Source organism: Varroa destructor, unplaced genomic scaffold (assembly GCF_002443255.2).
Source record: "Varroa destructor unplaced genomic scaffold, Vdes_3.0 BEIS01000003.1, whole genome shotgun sequence".
NCBI classification, from domain to species: domain Eukaryota; kingdom Metazoa; phylum Arthropoda; class Arachnida; order Mesostigmata; family Varroidae; genus Varroa; species Varroa destructor.
Genome location: NW_019211456.1, coordinates 38,299,306 through 38,318,987, shown reverse-complemented (window position 1 = coordinate 38,318,987; position 19,682 = coordinate 38,299,306). Strand labels below are relative to the sequence as shown.

At 42.2% G+C, this 19,682-nt stretch overlaps 1 protein-coding gene and 1 long non-coding RNA gene across 5 annotated transcripts in view; both read left to right on the top strand.

Annotated features, from left to right (window-relative positions):
* Positions 1–270: 270 nt before the first annotated feature.
* LOC111248357 (uncharacterized) overlaps positions 271–19,682 on the top strand; it is a 97,952-nt gene continuing 78,540 nt past the window's right edge. For all 4 annotated transcript variants that reach the window (XM_022800555.2, XM_086985637.1, XM_086985638.1 and 1 more), the window contains exons 1-2: positions 271–377; positions 702–765. In XM_022800555.2, coding sequence (XP_022656290.2) covers positions 344–377; positions 702–765 — 98 coding nt within the window. In that variant the 5' untranslated portion in view covers positions 271–343. The remainder of the gene's footprint in view (positions 378–701; positions 766–19,682) is intronic.
* Positions 1,006–18,841, top strand: LOC147756919 (uncharacterized). The gene is made up of 2 exons (XR_015325237.1): positions 1,006–14,215; positions 15,952–18,841. It is a non-coding gene; the product is annotated as an uncharacterized LOC147756919 (long non-coding RNA).

Sequence of the window (19,682 nt, the reverse complement as noted above, 5' to 3'; positions counted from 1 at the left end):
GTTTGACGCAGCCAACTCAAAGATATACAACTAGCGGCAACGCCTGGCAAAAGTGTTCCGCTAGTATGAAACTTAACTGGGGTAGTATAGGCTAGCTGCTTTGGACGGGCCGTGATCGTCGTCGCCGACAACAGCCGCAACAGCGGTAACAGCACGGGTCGCAGCGACGCTCCAATCAAACTGAGCAAAAAACGCTGAATCAATATTGGGGATCAAAGTCCAGCTGATAAGAGCGAACGCGTAAGCGTTCTTGAGTTAGAAGCAATGGCTAAAAGATCATAGCCGTCTACCTACCAAAGACAGCAGCAAAAGTTCGACCGGAGGAGGAACTCGTTGATCTGGCATGAAACAGACCTGGTTTTTAAGGAGGGTCCTAGGTGGGCGCGAGCCTAGGCAAGGCGAATATGTGACGTTACTGTTGTAACTACTGATGTCGATGGACGCTGCCGTTTGACTGGAGAATGACCTTCTCAGTAGACGCCATCTTGTTACTGTCGGGGACAGGATTCCTGCTAGTGCAGGCATTCTCCTGCCTAACCGTGCACGTTGTCGAACATCAATTCCAATGCACCTCGATCACATGTTAACTATAACGTGCATACGTGCATGTATGCCTGATAGTGGCTGTTATACCTGCAAGTGAAACAATTCGTGAAAAAGCTAACCCTTTTTCGATCTTACTTCGATCCTTTTTCTCCTAGTGATCTTGAGCGTTGGCGGTCTCTGCACTTCAGCCTATTCAATGTCGTCCAGTCGTACACCCCGGTAAGTGCCATTTAATGACCATCGCGCACTCCATGTGTACCGGTGGTACTAATCTTAGCAATATGTAGAAGTTAGAAACTATGCTGCCAAGGCCGAGCGTCAAGATTTTTTTTATCGTGGTATTTATAACGGTGGCTGTCGTTGCAATAAACACACGCGTGCAATTCTCCTCCAGTGTTACGGTGTACTGAGACAACAGTGGACTGCCGTTGGTTAAAAACAACTAACGAGCGTAAGTAAGTGAGCGTTAAGGCAACAGCCGCCGCCGCCGCCGCCGCAGCTGTAGTCCTATCTTTACCCTATCGCAGTCCAAATAGAGATAACCGATGAAAGAGATGGGCAAAGATTAGCGCAGGAAAGCCGCCATGAAATGTCTCTTGATAGTAGTGTAGTGATACGCTGCCGCCGGTAAACTGTTCCACACAGAGAAGCTCGGCCATATCAATCAGATATCACTTGTGGTTTCGTCGTAGATACGTGACGTTGTTACAATCTCAATATTCATGTAGGTGGAAACGAGCAGCGGGCAAAAAATCGTGAACGATTTGCCACTGATGGATTTGCTATTGTCATCGTCTTTGATCTACAGTTGCTATAACCGTTACTTTTGCATGTGTCATTGCGGACGCGGCTCACTTGCCTGACTTGGCCCCGCTGTAAAGACAACTCTACGAGTCAACATCTGTCTGGGCTACTCTCGCAAACCGGCAGGGTTTATCCGCTGAAGACTGAAGGAAGACCAACAAACTGTGCGCTCCGTAATGGGCAGAGATAGTTTTTTGACGAGCAGAAGCGAAAAGACGTTCTGCCTAAGAGTATCCTCCACTGGGAGGGTGCCAGTGAGCATATGTTCAGTGACGCTTTGCATGATCCTTTAAGTTACTTTTCGTTGTGCTCCCTAGTAATAACTGGATAACGAAGTTATCCAATTAAAGCTTATCCAAATTAAAAGCTTGGTTACGGGTAGAAGTGACTATTGTGATTGATTGATTGATTGATTGATTGATGTATCGCCGCTATTCGTTCGACTAGACTTATAAATAATAGAGTTATTCTTGCACAGTGCGCCTTTGTAATATGTCCAATCAGAATTAAGTATGAAAATGATATCCAGGCAGGACCCAAGATCCTTTTTTATTGCTAGAGTTTTGAGTTCTCCGGAGGACAGTTCGGTTTTTAATTAGCTTCTTAGATCAGTTGAAGGATTGCGTTCGATACAAAGATTAAGGCATATCGCCATTTGTTATGTATTTGTAACGTTTGTTAATAGCCCTGCATAACCCGCGTTTGTTAATTTTGCCTACTGTTAGATCATACAAGTGGTGGCTACTCCTCGTCCATGCAGCGCCCATCGCGTCAATCCTATGCTTTCCGGCCTCAGCCTACGTCGCCAAATGTAGGCCTCGTATAGCATCCATCTTTTTGCAGGGCTCTAAGTGGCTGTTTTTGTCGTCACTTCGACGAAAGTTCGACCTGCTTGCAGTGTCCAGTGAGTTGGATAGCAGCGTCTAGTATCTCTGTAGCCCGTATATCTATTTATAACAATTTAAAGCTGCGTTCCATTTGCCTCTGCGCTTTTCCCAGTTGTTCTGGTGGCCAAACTGCAATATCTGAAACAGAAACCTCGTTTTCAGTAATAATTGCATATGTACCTGTACGCGATTTCAAAAAAGTGCCAGTTTTTAATCATATAGTGGGTCAATTTTTCCGTGGCATAAAGGCACGGCCATATTCTAACATGTCTGTTTACTTGACCGCATAGTGTAGCCCATGCCATGTGCAGATAGCTAACAGCGCAAGCAAGCAGAGTATTAGAACGCGATCGTTGTGTAGGGCCGTATGTAGATCCGTTTTTATATAAATATGAATGAAATATCATTCGTCACTAATTTAGATTTTTTCACAGGATGCTATGCGCCTGTCATTATCGGTGAAAATGCTTCATGCCTACCTCGCACAATCTAGCCGGGTGGTAGGGCCTGTAACCTCAAACATAGAGTTCTTTATTGCCCAAATTGGTTACACACAAAAGCTGCCCCCTTCCAGAGAAAGCATATAACTGCGTATTAATAATAATAATAATGCTACCGGACAGAATAGAGAAAAGGACTTCTATCCCACTGCGTTCGGTATGTCCAGTAAGTGTGTAGGCTCCTTTTCGGTCGTCTGTGTCCTTGCTATACGCACTAATTAAATCCTCATCGACACGATAAGCCCGTATAGCCCTAAAATAAACTAACATTGAAATTATACGCGATTCTAGCTTCTTTCTGGACTATAAAGTACGTAATGCTGGTTGGTATAAAGACCCAAAGCGACTCGTTTGCTGCTCGAGTCAGAGCCAAAAACTGAAATAGGTAGCGACAACGTTACAGGTCATTTTGTGCTTCTGTAAAATGGTTACTGTTATTAGCAGATTATTTTGCGCTTCGTATATACGCGAGGATACGATATTCATTACGGTGGATTAGGACCCACAGCGACCCTCCGAGTTAGTTTCTAGCCGAAGTAGCGGCTCTAGATTTGCTTCGAGCGTCTATTTCTACCGGGATAGCCGTGTGCGCAGATACTTTACTAGAATGCATAATTAACGTCAAAGCTCTGCTTTGCATCACGGGAGGAGACTAGATGTTCGCACAATAGACTTTACCACAGCCATCTGGTTCTTCTGCTGGCTTGCATTAATGTTAGCATTTCCTTGTTTTGCTGTAGGAAAAACATCTAATGTATTCATTTTGTGAAAAATCTACGCGGTCATCTTTATTCATGTCAAAACAAACACAAACACAAACAGAGTTAAGCACCCGCTGTTTTTGCATTCGTTATTTCTCTTATTTAGGGTTCTCAAACTTATCCTTAGCGCTGCTAGCGAATGTTCGCTGTTTAATTGAGCGCAATTCATTAAAAAAGCGTCTCGGTAAATGGACGCTACGAACAGACGGTGTAACCTCATCCTTACGTCGGTTTTCTGCTTACCTGTGACAAACGTCAGCTCTCGTTGCCAAACGCAACCTCATAATGGAAAACATAAACAATATACTATTACGCAGGCCAGCGTAACGATACCTTTCGTATCTCTGGTGATCTAAATTCATTATGAAGTATAGAAAAGCCGTGCCTTGCCCTGAAGTGTTGTTTCAGTGCCTTTATGCACACACAGAAACGATCGTATAATGAGCTAAACTCAATGACATGATGGTGCGCGTTACGCTCGCTCATGACGATATGAGATACACGTAAAGATTTTGAGCTGTTAGCAATAGAAGCAATAAATTGTTGTCCCATTTAATCACTTAATTGATGTTGAACCATTCGATTAGAATGGTTATATATTATTTAAAAGATTCAACTGGAATGATTCAGTATCTGATGCCATATATACGTATATATATGGCGTCAGGAACGCTGCTTCCTAGAAAGAAAAAGAAATAAGCTATTATAATGGGACGAAGATGACGGATTAATATGAGGTAGCTGTACGACGATCCGAAAACAGCTGGAGCAGCGAGCTGGAGGGTTTGATCATTATCAAAGTCCAATGACACTTCAGTCAGTTATCTATACAACAACAAGAGTGTTGATATCTTGTCGAAGTATAATGACTAAAACGGTAGAAAGATGTCACGATGCCGATACCGTGTTACACTTTTCTCGCACGTACAAAATTACGGCACGCACGAGAACGTACGTTACATATGTACCAAGGTCTCGTTTTGACCAAGACGTGGCGGCTCGTACTAAATGTCCTACAAGCATGTTTATTTTTCCAGCACGGCTCCTTCGACGCTTCTATGAGATCAAAATTCGGATCTATATGTTAGCTATTCATCGTACTGCCTAATAGTGTTCCTGTGCCGGCCCTTTTCCAATTCAGTCCGGATCCGTTCGATGAACAAGGGGCCATCAGCGAGTACGTAGAGGAGTATCTAAGCCTAGCAGCTGTTCGAAAGAGGCCGATTTTACTGGACTACAGGCTAGAAACATTAGGTAATCTATCTAACGGCAAAAAACAATTTTCCGGCAAACATTTTAACATTGAGTCGCTTTATTTTTGCGATTATCCCGACAATTGGCCATGATAACGTACATGAGTGTACATATGTAGAAGTTTTGTCAGGGTTGAATTTAGTTGCCTAATGGGTTTTGTGATCTACTCAGTACCTTAACTTCCGACGAAGTAGCAAGTTAGTGACGTAGTTAAGCTACAAAAAAACTCGTTACTCAATAGTTTTGGCGACATTTAATAGCGCCGTTTTCAGCTAAATATCTGATTGTTTTTCGGCGCAACAGCACTTGAATTTTATACTATATAAAGAGTTAGTATATGCATAGAAGGCGCTTATTAATTGCCTATGGATCATGGAATGATACCCTCGCTTTTGCAATAAGAATTTATGATCTAAAGGTTACTCGTAGTTCTCACCGATATCAAACTTCTTGAAGAAAATAACTAGAAATATTGAACGCTGTCTCACGAACATGAGTCAGTAGAAAGATGATTGATATGATTTTTCTGTAGCGGATTAAGTGACTTTCTACCTCGAGCAAACCAATAGACCTTGAATCTTGGCTCTGGCAGGTACAGCCGCTTGCGACGACCTCTTCTATTTTGGTTTCGCTGTTGTCTTATTGTGCTTCTGAGTGCTTTCTTGCGGACACGCTCAAACAGTCTTTGTAAAGATACGCGCAGGTTTACTTATTAGCAAATCTACAGAATCAACAGTAACACTCTTAGTATTGCCAGAATTTCAGCGCAATCCTCTGCGGCACCGGTGAAGTGCCTGTTGGAAATCTCCCGTTAGAAATAAATGCACAGTCCGATTACTTTTCTTCGAGGCTTCGTGCTTCATTGCGACGGAGTTTAGCTCTCCGATGATACGTTACAAGTTATCTTAGATGCTTGAAAAGTACTTTGATGACCGCTGCCCTATGGGGGATGATGAACAGCAGCTCTTGCCAAAGCGTCTTCGTGCACTCTTTAGAATGGCTAGCCACTACTGAAATCATTTGGCTTCGTCTATTTGCTCAGATAGGATATCGGGTCGTCGTTGGACGGCGGCCCGCTGCTCCACGTATCTCGTAAGCGTAGCAGCCGCACTATTCTGCCCCATAAAATAAGTGATAAAGGTTTACGATAAATTACATGCATAAATTGGTGACGATTTAAAGCCTAGTTGTGTCCGAGGGCAAAATTGGTTGGTGATCTCTTTATAGCTTCCACATCAGTGCACGCTTTAGGGATAACAGCACGTAATACTTCGATACGATATATGAGAAGGTAATTTTCGTCAGTGAGCTTGATCGCAAGTTCTTCCGCTTGCGCGGTTTTCTGCGCCTAAAGAGACGTTATGGTAATAATACGCGTATTCCTGACCGTGAGCTTCAGCACATGGGTCAGGCGCTCCGCTCGAATCAGGCCTATGCATTGTGCCAGGGCCTGTCTGATAGGGGCTTCATCCGTATTTATCGTCACAACGAAAGTCAGCGATATATCGTAGTAGCCCACAGTGACCTCAGTCGTTCTTACTGTAGTTATATCAACTCCTAGTTCTAAAGATAGAAATTAAAACTGTGTTTTTTTTCCTTAAGGAGATTGAACTTCGTTGCACGGAACATAATATTTTGGAAAGTCGATTTATCGGCGACAGCTCGACTTAAGGGCTTGCCCGTGACAAGCTGAACTTTAAATGCCGCAACTATTACACCACAAACCTTTGGATGCTAAAACAGTAGCTAGGTTAAAGACTAACTAAATAACTAGAAGTTCTGCTTTAAACGGGGCAATATGTACATATTTTGGCAAACTCGAAAAATTCCTGAGGATAATTAGTTAGGTAGGAAAAAACTCCGTGTTAAAATTTTTGCCAGCAAATGTGCTACTAGCGACAACCGTGCTGTATGTCGTTATAACCGTGAGTTTCAAAAATCACCTGGTGTGTCCCATACTAATTGAATAACTAGGAATATTTTTGTTTTGAGCTGACTGGTCTGCGGAGTTTTTAAGATGTCAGTAGTATTCATCGTACGATTTCTCTAATACGTGCACAGAAAACCTTTGCCGCAGAGCCAGGTCGATGCTAAAGTAGGTGAACGATTTACAACCTTCAACCATAATTCGTTTAGCCTAAGCCTATCTATCTCTCCAAGTCCTGGTGCCTGAACTTCGATACCTCTGTCCGTTTGTGTGTTAATTTTGAGGTCGACGTTTCTTTCTACATATATCGGCAACGTAGTCAGTATCTGTTGGGGATGCAACCTACTTCTACAATATAAAAACTATAATTTGCCTCATTTAGAATTTAACGGATGGATCTAGGACGCTCAAGGACTGTTAGTTAAACGATGGCTCTATAGAAGCAAGCTTGGTCTTTGCCGGAATCGTTTGCAGCGACGCAAACCTTCTTATAAGAAAATTGGCTTCCGCAAGCTGAGAAGAACATCGGTTGTTTATCCTGTATGATACTACGATATGGATATCGAGTAAAAATGATTTCAAAGAGGCATCCGAGTCCGTCTTATCCAAGAAGAGTAATACTTAGTAACGCAGTAACCGCAGAGAGTCTAGTCAAAGGTATTCGTCTGGCGTCAGCCATGAGAGCATCTGTTCTCAGACATCGAGAACACGAATAAATGAGGACAGGCACAGTCCGCATCGAGCAGGACACATCAATTGAGGCAACGACACAGCAGTAACTCGATAGCAACGTAGTCAAAATCAGGACAGATCAGGCAGAGTAGGACCGAAAGCATCTTTCAGTTCGCTAACTAGAAAATAGTTGACTGTCGTTCCAGAACGGTACTATGTATATTTTCTAATTTTTTTTTTGCATTGCGACTGCAGAAAACTGCAGTCTACCATCTGTCTCATTAGTTCTTTACTCATCTCCGATTGCTTTTAAAGAATCTCAAGATGCAGTCTATTATGCTACTCGTCCCACTTAAAGCTTGAGTTCAATGAGCGAAAATGAGCTTGCGAAGAGACCTTGCAAGACTGGTGGAAACATCTGAGAAACATTTGGAAGCTGATATTTCAGCCTTTGAGTCTACAGGTTAAAGGGAAGCGTTACGGTTACACTATCTGGGGGCCTTAGGCTCCCCAATACGTGTAATTGCCATGTTTATCTTTAATACATTTAGGTCAAATGTATCGTGGTCAAGAAATCAGGCTCAATTCGAAGGCTATATTCCACAAATAGGTGTTTTTTTTTCCATATTCTTATATTCGCTTCATACGATCTGAATACATTTTAATGTTATATCAGAAAGTGAGCACTGTAAAAAAAGAAAACATGATAATTTCTCATGATTTCAAAGTTGTCGTTTTGGTTATGAAGAGCGAGCAAAGTAATTAATTATATTCTGTAAATAAATCGTAGCTCGGAAATACCATGATACCTGTATAACGCAAATAAACACATGCACGTGCGTTCTCTATGTGCGCGCGTGCTGTACGGATCCGTGTCAAAACAACAGAGATTAGGTACCAAAAAAACGACGATCTTAATCACAATAGTAATTACTATTGTGATTAAGATCGAACCCTCAAGGTATCGTTAGAACCATATCGGGTGCTATTTTACGGCACCAATTTTTTCCTCTAGCTGCCCTCCTCTAACAATACATTGTACTCTAGTATATAGGCGAACAAGCTCTGTAAACCATTTGAGTTCAGGTCGGCAGTTCGAATGCTGCTGGCGGACGGCTGCGACCCATCGTAGCACGAAAGCAGAGAAAACTGGACCAATAATAATATTTGTACCAATGGTGGGCTGTTGGCGGCGCCGCACCGGTTGTCTTTATCAGCAGCATTACACATCGGCAACGACGGTCTCGTCATCAAAACTCCGCCCATGAAGGCGGGCCGATCTCGGCACCGTCAACTCAGCATCAAAGCCAGCACAGCGTTACCGAGGATCTCTCTGATCTGAATAGGCGAGAGGGACAGCATGCCGCGTGTGAGCAGCGTCAAAAAACGTCGGCTTAGTAGCAGTCAGGGCGCGGGTCACCTGGTGAGGGGGTTAAGGCAAAGGGAGGGCGAGAGTCATCAGCGTCGACTGGTAGACGCGAAGGGAAAAGCATATCTGACAGGCAGAGATGGGTAAATAGACTTCACGTAAGCGAGAAAAATATAGGGAGAGGGAAAAGAGAACAGGAGAGAGGAGCTATATATATATATATATGTGTGTGCTCTTACCGTTAGAGGATGGGGGTATGGCGTAAAGCACCCCCTGCCCTTTCTCATCGGAAACGCCGCTTCATAGGATGTGGCGGTCGTAGGTGAGGGATGATAGCGCTGCGAGCCAATAGCGATAGGTTGGAGGCGAGCACCTCGAAGTTTGCTAAGGAGGTTTATGGAAACACGACGACCGCGGGGGTAAGCGGGGAAAGAACTGTGATAGCGAATGGATGGTGCAAATGATAAGCGAAAATGACGTCTCTGTTCAGATCTACCGGCCCAGTGAGGTCGACTAGTCCATGCCATGGGAAGACTAATGTGGCGTGGTTTTAACTACAGCCAAATAGTCAGTGTGGTGGTAGTCGCTAAAGCTTAATCAACAAAATGGGTTGAAGAGACCCGTACACAAAATTCGTGTTCATTTTGGGCGTACAAGACTAAGCAACAGGGTTACACCAAAGTAATGAAACCCGAATAGAATAACTCACAAGAAGCAAAACTTCAGTAAATAAAATGAGCATTCAGAACTATATGAGTATAGCTATTACGTTATATATTATAGCTTTACAAGTGAAGTTTGTCATCATTGACGTCGGTCGTCTTTACTGGGCGTTATGAAAATTATTTGCCGCTTTGCTATCTTCGTCTTGGCTCATCGCAGGTATTCACTGTATGATCATAGGTGTGAGGTATGACAGCTGTACGATCTGAATCTTTATTTGCTACTTTCCTCAGATGGATTATCAGCATCGTTCTGGGCCAGTATCAGATAACTACAAGGAGTACCTCTGCTAAGCCAGTTCTATGATATTGTATTTTTCAAGTACTTTAGTATGATACTGCGCTTGAGATAACGATATCGCTTTTAAAATTTACATAGTCTCATTATTTTTTACAGTTTTGACAAAAGGAACAAACGCAGTCAAAATAGACTAAAATGTCAGTTAGCTTCTGCTTTGATCCATTTAAACTCTTAAAAGAGTGATCACTCAGAGATTAGTGGTCAGGAGAAGCTTGTTTTTGCGGCCATAACCTAAAATGCGTGAAAATTAGAGAGGTTAATAATTAATATTCATTCCCCTCATTTGTACCGCTTAACTTAATAGCTTTGCTTCATTAGGTCAGAATTTAAAAGGACGTAGGATTGAAAAGAACCTCATAGCAGTATAGGCGTACATTTTTTTCCGATGTATCAACCTTTATATTATTCTAAAGGGTTGATAGAAATTAGCTAAATAAATATAGTAGTAGCGATATACATAATCAGCCCCTAACTTGTGCATAGTACCATGCGTACTTGTTTATTCCCGCTACAGGCCCGTAGTTCGTGGTCAGAGTTAAAAAGGAGTTGCGGTTCAGATAGTAAACTATATTTAGATCGTCGAATTGGCTTCAGATCAATTCAAGACTTCAAGAAGAACTCATTGTTGTTTAATAAGACCTATAAACTGAGCACTGGCTGCTAACTACAGTTAGATTATACCTCCAACATATAACTGCTGTTTTGATCTATAGGAAGACAAAAAAGTCTTTACAGAGCAGGTCTACAGAAGCACCAATTCATAAAGATATGCAACGAAAGCCTCAGGCCGGTGGTCAACGATCACCATCTTTATTGATAAAACCGGTCGGTGGCATGAATCATAACATCTCGTAGTTAAGTTAATCATTCCTTCGGATTCTTCCTGGACACTTACAGTCGTTTCTCCGAATACGTTGGGCGTGGGTCGATGTAGTGGAGGTTGGCGAAGTTCAGAGCATCATGGATTCCTATGCGTGTAATGTTAATCTTCCGTTTCGCATCACTGATGCGATATACTTATCCGTAGACTTTACAAATACATTATATAAATGTAGGTCTGGTCTGCACGGTACTGTAGATTGCAGAGTGCGTCAGCGAAGTTTTCAATGATTAAACAATTTACCGCCCCATTAATTTCCACCTACTCCTTGAAAATCGAGCAAAGTACCCGACAGGCTGAACCGCAGGGAATCGAAATCCAAGAATGATACATTATATATATATATATATATACTTGAGAAAGTAGGCTGAAGTAAGAGATATTTGAAGGTGCAATATTTACGAATTTTGTTAGAAACTTTTCACGGCAAAAAGTTGGATTAATATTTCTAACTCGTTTGGCTTCCATCTATCTACAATGTTAGCAATGTATGTATTGAGTGTAGTTGGTAAAAAATATCCTCAACATACGACAAGTGGCAATAGTCTGCTATATGCTTGCCCCCTATATAAATTCAACTAATCTGTCAATGACTTGATCCAGTAGCAATTATCATCATCACTCTTGTTAGTGACTTCAATATAGATAACGGTTTATGGGACATGGTGAGCGAAACAAGTAAAATTACTGATGTTGTTGTTGTTGGCGATGCTTGGGGTACTACTACCGCCACTGGGCACAGCATGTAACCGAAGATTGTTATCCGCGCACGATAGTATCAGTGACGATTGCCGATGCACGTTCATACAGATTCTTTTTTATTGAAAACTGTTCGCCAGGCTTAGGACACATATTGTGACACAGAGGTTATGCGATCGAGCTCGAGCTCTAGTGGTCCAATCCACTGTTGGCCCTACATCGGATTTGGACGTATGCAGTAATGCAGCTGTTAGTTGCAGCTCGTTGCAGCGCGTAAGGAGCAAGCGTCATTGAGTACTGCGGACCAACATATGTCTCTTTTTTGTCCTGTGAAGGGAAACGCACGCGTAGACGCTAGAAAAACTGCTTGCAGTTCCGTTTTGAGCGTTTCCATCTGCTGGACCGTACGTAGGGCAAATGTAGTAGTTCCCCCAATGAGTGGTTTAATCCACCGACAGTGATGACCATCATGATTCACGTGAGCATTGACTGAAGTAATCACAAACTGTCGCCAAGTATGCCCTCGTAGACTGGTAGACATTCAGTATGACTTTGAACGACCGCCACGCTCCTGATTAATGCCTGCGTGATAATATTTTAAACGATCTCGGCACAAAGAAAGGAAACGAAACGCGACGCTATAAAGGCTTAGATTCTTCATTTGCATAATTTTAACAATCTGGTATCCCAGAAAAGTGCTCCTTTCTGCTATGTTACAGGGATGTGTGCATGTTGAAATGATTAGTTGTTTTAGATATGCACAGCTTTCGATCTCGGACGTATCCATTAGTGATAGAAGATGGCAGTATAGATCATACATGGTACAAAAGGCGTACAACTTGTAATCTCACCTGCGTAGTAATGCGTGTAGTAGAAATAATGAGGTACAATAGATTAGTTATTGAGATGTGAACTAGAAAACTACCCTATCTCTCAAAAAAAAGAGGTACAAATTAATGAACATGGATAAGATATAAACCGCTATTTATATTTTACTACACGGATTTTGAAATCGAAAAAACTTTGGACTGATTAGGCTAGAACAATGATGTTTCAGAGATGCACTATTTTTCTATTATACACTTGTGCCAGCGTTCTGGCAGCTTCTGAAAAGCCATACATTTATTTATACCTACCACTGCCGTTTCTACATTTAATTTCTCCATCCATGGCTTCTGAAAAAGAAAAAGCAGTAAGCGGACAAGCGTATTCGCTTATCCGCTTACTGCTTTTGTTGGGCATAGAATGCCCCGTAATTGTACGGACCTATACCTGGAAGGTCTAGTGGGGGTCGAAGGTAGCGTCGAATGTTCTTTTGCTTAATTCAGGACGTAATTTAGACATGGTGACAAGATTTGACATTGCCATCAAATAACCAGACCGCGTGCATTCGACCGTCGTGCCAACGGTCCGTGAGTCTCTTGAGTAATTCAAGTATAGTAGACTGTTTTTGACAAGTAATAGCAGATGAAGTACTACTATTATTTTGTAACCGAACACATCCAACGTATCTTACTACCTCAGTTTCCCTCTAAAACAACACTGACTCACGCCTGGTTCCTCCCCGATTGGCAGTAAAGATAAAAACATGATTCGTGTCTAGCGACCGTGTGCTCCAGCCAGATTAAATAAAGTCCCATGAGTTGACCTGAAGTCAATTCACGGAAAACACATTTTTTACTCAGCTTTTACATTTGGGTTATAATTCTGTAACACGTCACATGTGAAATGCCAACGTTGGTTAATAGAGCTTTCCCATGGCAAGCGTTACTTTTATCGAAAGTCTCCCCGATTACGACAGGGCGCTCTCGTCCTCCTGGTCCCAATATCTGTTGCCTCCCTGCTGGTCTTCACTCCAGTATCCGTTCTCGCAACGTTTACGCTATTCGTATATTTTCGTTCAAGTTTCCTTTGCCTGACGTTTTCATCTATCTTCGAAGAGCTTCCGCAATGATATGGCCTTCAGCGAACAAAAGCTTTACCACTTCAAGGCCAAAAGGTGTTATTCTTTCAGAACAAATTTTCCCTGGAGTAAACTCAAGCGGCTGCGCTCATAGAATTCTAGTAGGCTGAAGTATCTACTAGCCAACCTTTGTCGGTTAGCAGTTCAAAAGGTATTCAATTTTAAAGTTTACCGCATTAGCTTGTAACGATAGCCTATATATATATATATAGCAGGCGTTCGACGAGTGGCGTTCATCATCTACGTGGATTGGCTTTTCTGCTTCGCCTTTATGCTACATAGATTAGTTGCGTTAATGTCGCATGCTGTATCAGCAGGTTCTTGTTTGCTTCATTTCAAGCGTGCCCTAAAATGCAACAACGTCCTATTTGTTTGCTGACACAAACGCCTGTCAAGGCCGCTGCACGAGTGGAGCAATGCTGATACAAACTTGCTCTCCATTAGGAAGGTGTCTATTTTCGGACCCTTTTTCCAATAGGAGGCTACGACTCTCCAACCAGCTGTTACCACAATATACTTTGCTCCTCACATAGCATAATTTCAGTAATATAGACTTATTTCTCAAATATAAATCGACCACAGAAACTGAGAAGACATGATGAAATAGTAGTGAAATATGTGCAGGTCCAGCTGGGTTACTGATATCGATAGGAAGAGATTTATATATACGTTGACAGACTCCGCACAGGTGCAGAGCCTGCGAACAGAGCTTGTATGAACCTCTATTATTGCGTCACACCACTGTATCATCTATATGGACTTCATTCGAGGGTGGCCTGAACCCTTCGCTAAAACAAAGCTGCCGAAGCCATAAAGTCCTCTGAATGACTTCAGTGCAAATGACGACGTTGTGGCCGCGCTAAGATGAAATGCATCAGGATAAATAATCGTTTCGTGCTTGTTGGAACACGACTTCTTGTTCGGGAACAGGTGTGTGTCTGTACGCCCGTGTTTTGGATATATGCCTCGAACAAGATATTTATTCGAAAAGTAATAGGCTTCCAAAAACGAAGTTTCTGATAGGCACGCGCGCCCTACATCAAATAAATACGATAAATCTGTGTAGGACATTAAACTGTGTTGTACACGTACGACGACCTTCTCGCTTGGCGTACCTGTGCGGCCATACGAAACTGCCTATAAAAATCATGCTACTCCTTAGAAGCATCTGTTCCTTTTCGTTCTGTGTGGACATAAGAATGCAGTTATCTAGTTCGTAAATATTAGTTAAATACCGCGTGAAAGAGAAAAAAAAAGTAACGTTCTGGTAGCAGAGAGACGATGTTGATTAAGACATTTTGAAATCAAGCCGGCAACAACATGGCTTCGCCCGTACTGCTTACAATCTAACTATTAGCCGATGCGCATTGGACGAAGCAAAAAAAAAATTAATAATTTCCTGCTGTCAGAAAATCACTCGGGTGCACAAAAACATAGTTTGATAATTTCAATGTAAAAACACTGGAATAATTGCTGCAACTTTCCAAACTTGGGCAGAGATAAGTGCACACTTAAGTAAATCATCGTTCGGGCTTATCGGACGAGTAAAAACTAACTAGAGCTGATAGAGTAACTAGAGTATGTTATATAGAAGTTAAGAGCACTATAATCATTTAAGATAATCAAAATGTATCAGAAACTACATATAGATACATTTTGATTAATTATTTTGATTCGTTTGACCGCAAGTTAAGAGGATGTTTCGGGTTAGCCAACTACTTAATAACGAAGTATTTGAAGTTGGTATTAGATAAACGTGCCTATCAGAAATACACTCAAGTGACCAAGCAATGTATGGCGTGTATGAAATGGCAAGGGTTTCCAAATAAATTAATCAACGTCAAAATAAGGTTAGTAGCGTTAGTTTTTTTGCTAGAATAGAAAAACGTAAATAAAAAGTTTCTCCATCTTTGATTAAAGTGTTCGCTGAATTATACGTACGTAAATATAGAACGTCGCCAGTCAGCATCCGAGTTGATTCCTTAGAATTTTAAGATTTAACCCGTCAGTTTCACATGTGCCTGCTTCAAATTATGAGATGCGTATTTTGACTGAGGTTACCGATCGTCCGGGCGTGGAATCAGAAGTTTTCTCGGCCTCTTCGTACTGCCTGCTACAGCTCTTCTTCTATAGATCTTCAGCTGGTGCAAATTATTATATATCTTTAGCATGATTTTATGCTGACGTAGTAGATGAAGATCGAGTACAATTACCTCCTTAATCCAGGCAAAATCTTTTTCAAGTATCTTCATTGTTTGATAAGCGTTGTTGTTTGTTTGAGGCCATATAGCAACTAAGACTTCGGACGGGTTGTCGCAATATACTTTCTTCATATATAGCTATAACAATCACATGTTTAAGCCAGAGTTTTAATGTTAATTTCGTTTAAACTCTACGCAAAAAACGTTGTGCAACTGAATAAAGTTAACATTGTTGGCAAGACTCTGACAAGTGCCTTACCCAAGTTGCGTAGTCAGCGTTCCAAAAATAATTCTAGACCTTTGCCAATATCAATAAATAATATCGTGTTTCCATTCGCGTGGTGACTGCTGACCGCTTCTATGAGTAAGCATAATCAGGCCCGAGAGAAGAATATAAATTTTAGTCGACAATGGCTAACAGACAAAAACAAGTTATGTTTCTCTAATTATTCTTGGTTATTACAGTTTCGATAGAACCTGCCAAGCGGTCGATCAAATCGAGCTATCGGGATTTCTCGAGTTACTTTGATAGAAAAACAAAATTGTCCGTCAGAGGCAGGACGGACGCCAGCGTTGGCAAATGACAGCGTACGCTCTCTGCGTATTGCGCGCCCTACGCCAAACGTCAGGCGTCGGGAGACGGCCACTAATTCACCCGACCGCTGACGCTGAACAAACTTGTTGGCTCCGTTTCAACCCCTCTTCAGGTAAAAAGTGCTCGTGGCTCGAAAGCTATGACGTTCATTCCATTATCTTTGCTGCTCTTCCCTCGGCGAAATGCAGTAGCAACGGCAACAACAACCCGAGGGCTGGCTCCAGAAGGCGCAACATCAACAACCAGGACGGCGACAAACGTATACGTATGAACGACAACAGCAAAAGTGCAGGAGCGAGCGCGAATGGAGTGGACGAAAACGAGACAGCATAGAGATAAGCCATTTACTTAAGATAATAGAACTTGATAACAAGAACACAAATCAGCAGCAGCAGCAGCAGTCCAATCGAAACGTTAATGTTGAAGTGAAGTGAAAAGCGCGAAGGCGATGCGCAAAGAGACCAACGGAAAGAGAGTGAAAAAGGCAGGCTTGAGGAGCCTCCATGGCAGCGCGTTGCCTGTGTCCCTATGGATCAGCCCGTGTTTGTTTGTGTGTGTATTCGTGTCATGCTGCTCAGTGCTGCTAAGGCCAGAGTTGTTGTTTGGCTGAGCAGGAACGAATGCATGTTCAGCGAAGAGGCTCCTAACAATAGCTAGGGTTATTATTAAACAGGGTAAGCTGCCTTCTATGATAGGACACAGGCACCCTTATGAGCGAACGCAGCAATGGATTCGATTGACGACGCAGCACGCTTGATTCGAGCAAGAGAGGCTTTGGGCACGATGCGCAATTATTTGTTGCTTGCATTCCAGATGCTGTTGCGGTAATTGAAGCATACCTGTAAAAAATCCATCGTCTGCTCGGCACCTCCTATAGGAATCATACGCCGAAATCTGCTGTGGCTGAGCGCTAGTATTTTACGGAAGTCGACTTGAATCATCTCTAGCGTGCGACCTTTGAAAATACTAAGTGCGTGCCCTCGCCAAAGGTCTAACTAGTCTAAGAGAATTAGGCCGTTTAAAACGTATTATGCCTGCGTGGTCTTCTGTGATCCTAAATACTGTTCATATACTTAAGCTACATTTGTCGTTTCTAAGCTTGTTTGCACTATGATTTAGAATAAATGGTATTTGGGGATACAGGAATAAGTAGGAGACCTTTGATTTAATGCTCTAATTGATTTGGACCCTATATAGGATATGTATGGAATATTGCAGCCCGTCACGCTTACATTTTGGTCGAAAATCCAACCTTAATTTTCCGAACATTCCTTTTTCGCGTTGCTTTCGCTGTTGTCAAATGGGCCAATGTTTGCCTTTACGAAGTACCAGTCGGTAGTATTTGTCTACTTGTTTGTCGGTATGCGGACGACGGACAAACCCAGCCCACATAAACGGTCATTGCTCATATAAAGTCCAATATGGACACTACTGGCTGAATTCATTTTCAACACAACGCTGAACGGCCATTTGCATAAGCATCGACCATGAATAATGGCACCATCGCCATGTTTGACTATAACGTCATTCGTGTTGTTTATGTCAGATGCGTCGACGGCATTTGGAGCATTTTACACGCAGCGATGTTAGCCGGACAGCGTCTGGCGTACTGATCCGAAGAAAGCGTTCGTATTTGGTAGGAGGGTCTACTAAGGAGAGTTCACGATGCATTCGCGTAGCTCAGCCCTGCTCAGAGCAAATGACATCAGTACGAAACGCTGATTACGTGGTTATAGTGGCGTCCGTGAAAAAGCTGCCTTCAGCAGTTTTTCAAGCCAAAAATGATCTGACTGACTTGAAAATTTAATTTAATTTTAAAAAAAGTAATACTTGCCCAACTACTTATATTAGCTCAAATGTGTCCTATGCAAAACAGTCTACGATTAAGCCCAGGAAAATGGTTTGCTAAGGAAAGAAAGGGAAGGCCAAATTTGTACGCGACGCGGTTGTTGACATACGGCAAACGTGACTGGGAGGGCATATAAATAGGCAAACTCGAGACAAGCCCGAATGTGCCATTATCGATATAGTAGCCCCCCGGTACATAAATTGGAGGCTTGAACTCTTTCTTCAAACACGTGAGTCTCGATCTTAACGTTCCAAACGTCATCTATCCCGCGAATCATTCAGTTTTGCTGAATGCTATATTCTTGTCTTACCATATCTGTCCGTTTCTTCAATGAAGCTCGAAGCAGCGAAGATGCAGCTGACTCCTCTAGCCGTTGTTATCAGTTGAAAGGACATGACTTAATCACAACTCTGCATTTAGTTAGGACAATTCAATCGTTCTTCTGTTTTCCCACTCGTCGCCGTTGTCTGCTTGTCATCCGTCTTTTCCACTGGTTGTGTGGGAATCAAAAAAGCGTTCGCTTGCAGGGTCTTCGCTACGAGCCCACCGTTCCGATCGGACAAATCGGAGCTAGTTATCTATCTAACCACCCTCCGTCCACCCACTCCAGTCATTACGATATGGTCCTACGATGTGTGCAGTCCCGGGTCAGAGCATAGAAACTTATTTTAAGTTTGATAACGGACGAAATACTATGCTAAAGATAATATTAGCTCTTTTCTGGTTTGTATCAAACACGTTGGACGACTTGTATCTGTAATACGATAAGATTAAAAGCCAGTGACCGGTTTATACCCATATATACAGAGCACTTTCATTTATCCTGCGAAATTACTTGCTTCCCTGTCTGGGTACTTTCATTCGATCGACCCAAGTGCGTAATTAAAGCCGATCTCACTAATTGTTAAGAATCAGCTGTATTTTTTTGTTGGTGTTCCATAGACTTCTCAAGCTCCGGACAAAATGCAAATGAATTCTGGTTATAGTTTAATACTATGTAGTCCAATTTAGCTAGGCGTCTTGAGTGAACTGATAACTGAGTAATTTTAGTTTCTGGTAGATTTCTCGTCCTTACAGGCTTGCCATTTCGATCATTAAGTAGGTAACTATCGAGGAGAACCGAAGGGCATCTATAAGTAACTGGCCATCCGTCATGCATATCTCATTCAATAAGCGCAACGAGAGTTAAGACAACTTTTATGAGGTGTGATGAACGTCCGCTGCCACCCTCGCCGTAGATCATTACGGTTCACCGATAGCAATACTTCAGCGAGAAACTATACGACATAGTTAGCGCTATTGAACGGTTATGCTAAATAAAGATACGGAAAAAGCCGGCATACATTACCTCTAACGTTCGTGCATCTAGTGGCCTTACGTACAGCCATATTTGACTTACATACATGGAGTAAAGCTATAGAAACAACATCAAAACTCCCGAAATAATGATCAAACAAATAAATCAGCTTATTTACATTCGATGGTATTTTACATACAAACCTACGGGGAGAATATGTCCAGACACTTATTACTCATCCCAGACCCAAAAACAAAGTATCTATTATCTACTTACGAATGACGTCTAGCTGCCGACCAATAGCAATATAATCAATCTAGTTAAATAAAAAAAAAAAAACATGTCTGTCCCCCAACATCTGTGCCACACTGCCTTTTGAATTGATCAAATCGGTCCGCATCGTTATGCCAGCATCGGCTATTGTAACTATTTTTAATCCAGTATATTCATGGTCG